General features: G+C 46.9%; 1 protein-coding gene across 1 annotated transcript in view; it reads right to left on the reverse strand.

The window, feature by feature from the left end:
- Nucleotides 1-2,657: 2,657 nt before the first annotated feature.
- The window catches only part of AICDA (activation induced cytidine deaminase), a 4,808-nt gene continuing 3,519 nt past the window's right edge, over nucleotides 2,658-3,946 (reverse strand). Inside the window, exons 4-5 of the mRNA XM_018571348.1 lie at nucleotides 3,339-3,454; nucleotides 2,658-2,711 (exon numbers count right to left, since the gene is read on the reverse strand). Coding sequence (XP_018426850.1) covers nucleotides 2,658-2,711; nucleotides 3,339-3,454 — 170 coding nt within the window. The remainder of the gene's footprint in view (nucleotides 2,712-3,338; nucleotides 3,455-3,946) is intronic.

The following is a 3,946-nucleotide window of genomic DNA, read 5'->3' on the forward strand; positions in this document are numbered from 1 at the left end:
GCATGCAAAAATTGAATAAACAGAATTTTTCAAAAAAAAAAGAAAAAACAGTGACTGAGAGCTGTGAAAAAAGCTCAGCCATGAAGATGCTCATAATCACTTTAATAGCTAAAATAAAAAAAATAAACAACATTCATAAATAAAAAAGTCCAATGGTTGGAAATCAAGTAAAAGACACAGACACAGACCAAGGTTTAAACATTGATATCAGTTTATTTATCGGGATTCTGTACAGTGGACATTCTACTATAAAATGAGACCAAACAATGTGGAAAAAAAAGTAAATTATATACAGAAGGGAGGACAGATTTGATGTCAGCCTTCAGGCTGGGTTGCCACTGTTGCGTTGGATTAACACGATGGTTACCGTCAGCGCTCTCCCTATAATAAGGCAGCCTGAGGTGGTCACCTCAGGCGGCATTTCATTGGGTGGGCAGGAGGTGTGGGGTGGCAGAGGGCCAGCCACAGCGTCCCAGGGTGTTATGAGCTACCAAAGAGCTGAACGGGCGCTCCGGCTAGAGTCCCGCTGAGCTGCTGACAACCAGTGATGTCAATTAGCTGGGTGGGACCAGACAGAGAGCCGCTGAGCAAAGCCACACCTCCCCACAATAACTAGCATATAGTGCAGGGTTACCACAATGCACCCCAACACACCTTCCCAGCGCACCTGTGTTGCAGTACAAAGTATTGCACTACCATGCATTCTGTTGGGCTGTGTTGGTGGTGAATGCATGATTTCAAATGAATGGGCTGCCCAATGCAACACGAAACATAATGCTGGTTCACGGGCGTGCATTATCACAACTCACTCATGTGAATCCAGCCTTAGGTCCAGAGCACACGAATGTCAGACCCGGAAGTGAGTCAAATAGAGATATGTGAGAGCGGGCCTTTATGGGGATGTTTTATAAGTCATCCCCCCAGCCGTATGCTGGGCAAATGCCGTTCGCAATACATCCCAGCCACTAGATGGCACCGAGGAGGAGCTTCAGGAAATTCCTATTGGCCTTGGCTCCATCTAGTGGCGGGAATGGCATGCACACAACATTCACGAGCATATGGCTGGGAAATGATTATAAATGATCCCCGAAGAGTTTTCTGGGAACATTGGTTGCTTGGAGCTGCGATCACCGTGCATTTATATGCCTCTTCTCCTGAGGTTTTCTCTCTCTTCCTGTCCCGATGTCATGTCTTTGCTTGTTTTTTTTTACATTCGCAGAGCCCATTAAGGTTTGCATCCCATAGCAACCAGATTCCATTTCTTGGCAACAAGGCTGCCAGCCGATTTCTGATTGGCTGCTATGAGTTACAACACAAGTGCACCAATGGTTTCTGTCTGAAGTTACCCCGAGGTGGGGATGTAGAGCAAGAGGTAAGATAAAAAATGTGAAATCACAGAATGATAAATCTTAAAAATCTATTTAAATGTATATATATATATATACTGTATATACATGTTATCATGCTACATTATATAGGATGCTAGGAAGCAGACCCTGGGATTACCCAGCACCTCGGTATGGAGGCACTAACATTGTTTAATACTCAGGTGAAAAAGGGTTTGGCTTAGTTGTCTGTTCTTCCATCCCTTTTGAATGAAATCTGTTACACTCTGCAGTCAGCATAATGCTCTCTGATACAAGGGTTCAAGCTCTGATTCAGACCTCGGCAGAGAGACCACTGCTTGCCCACGGAGACCATAACCATGCTGGAAGAGGACAGGTCAAGAGGTACTGAAGGGCTGGACCAGGGGCGTCCCGAGGCCGGGTGTCACCCGGTCTCTAGACGGGGTGACACCCTGCCGTGTTGTCATTGGGCGTGCGCCATGACGTAATCACACATGCGCGGTCCCCTAATTGACACCTGCCTGCGGCCATCTTGGTGATGGACGCCGGCAGGGAGAGGAGGGGACGTTCACCCGGCTGGATGAGGTATGCCTCCTCTCTCCTGGCACTGCCGAGCTCTCGGTCCATGACAGAGTGCCCAACTTTTTAGAGGGGGTGACACCAAAATGGCTGTCAGTCATTATGGTGTCACTCCTGCAATGGTTTCACCCGAGTGCGGGCCGCACCTCCCTTGTGACGCCACCGGGCTGGACCAGTATGGCAGGAAGTGGACTGAAGGAGGTCAGTGATGGTGGCCTCCATCCTTCTTTGAATACAATGAAGAGATGGAAAACCAGTAATGCTCATCACCAGCATTTGAGTATTAAACATTCTTACTGAGTGGAATTCCCTGAGAGATATAAGACACCAGCATGCGGTCCAGCTTGTCAGCTGCCACACAAAACTGATACAGCCGCTTTTGGTTGGAATTGGCATTTGGGACATCCTCGAACCTTGACTCTACAGTTTCTATGTTGTTAAAAAAAAGTGAGAGATGTGGGAGAGATGAAGAGATGAGGGGTATGGGGGCTCTTCACAAAGACCTGTAGCTGACTGTACAGTAATATAGATCTGCTCCCCACACTGAGCATGGGTTTAAAGGACATCATGAAGAAGAAGAAGACACCATGGAGGTCCATCATGTGAGCAGAGCTGGAGTCCTTGGAGCTGGAGTCTTCTTCCGGTTCAGTCTTCGGTGTGCACCTTGACATTTGAAGGTGGCGTGTTGTGTTTGTAGGTTGGAGGAATCCTCTGGGGCTGGTTTGGTTTTCCCTACAGACCCAGAAGGTCAAAGGCTTCGTGTAGATCTTCCATATCATAGGGGGGCTGTGATGAGACAAAACGCAGCACAACGTGAGCAAGACCAGCACAGAAAAACAAAACACGGGAAAAGTGTTATTTATTTATAAGTGTTATTATTATTTACAATATGGACCCCGACCCAAAAGACTTTCTATTCAGATCTCATCAACAGGGGCAACTGACCTGCCGAGGACTTCCATCTGACCTGCATTTCACCTGCTTCCAGTGAGTTTTCCATTCCAATAATGGAAATGCATAACCCGCTGGATGTGAACAAAAAGCCATCAACAGCCGACCGGGGTCCTAAGACAGAGATCACCCTAACAGGGGGTCACCCCATTGAAGAAAGCAAGAGACATAATGGCTATCTATCTATCTATCTATCTATCTATCTATCTATCTATCTATCTATCTATCTATCTATCTATCTATCTATCTATCTATCTCTGTCTGTCTCATTATCTGTCTATTGACCATCTCCCACCCCCCTCTCATCCCACTCTCTCTCTCATTATCTGTCTATCGATCTTCTCCCTCTCTCTCTCTCTCTCTCTCGCTCTCTATCTATCATATCGGTCCATCTATTATTTGGCAGGTCAAATACAATAACGTTATTCCCGAGCTCCGTGTCATCAATCCACACACACATACCTGTAGAATACGCCGCAGTTTTCTAGACAATCGGACGAAGTTCTCGTGCAGTCCATCCCAAGCCTCAAATTTCCGCTCTCGGTTCTCCACAAAATTGTTCCAACAATAGAAATAATCTGTCAGAGAGAGAGAGAAATCCATTCATATTCCTGTTATTACCTCTGTGCAGGGGTGATGGTTGCTGTCCGTTTTCTGGACGGACACTTTATCTCAATCTATGTTGGTCTGCTCTATGGCAATGAAGGGCAGTCACTGTAATCTCTAGGAGCTGGTTGGGGTCAATGGAGTCTGCCAGCTAAAGCAGAACTCCAGTATTATCTAGCTGGGGTGGCACAGGGTGTAGTGACTCCGGTGATTCAACTTCTTTGGAAGAGAGTTTCATGTAGTGCATTCTCCTAAAGCAGGGAAACTGGGACTGTTGGGGAGGTTTGAACCAATAGGCCTTCCACAGCATTCCCGGTTTCTCATACGATTAATGCACAGTACCGTGCAACGCAACTACTGTGTTACAGTGTGGCAGGTGCAGGTGCGTTACAGTGTGGCAGGGGCACTGGCATTGCCATGGCACCCCATAGCAACCATAAATGAGCGAAGGTCGGCAATCGGCC

This window comes from Nanorana parkeri, unplaced genomic scaffold (genome assembly GCF_000935625.1).
Source record: "Nanorana parkeri isolate BGI_ZX_2015 unplaced genomic scaffold, ASM93562v1 scaffold1738, whole genome shotgun sequence".
In the NCBI taxonomy this organism is placed as follows: domain Eukaryota; kingdom Metazoa; phylum Chordata; class Amphibia; order Anura; family Dicroglossidae; genus Nanorana; species Nanorana parkeri.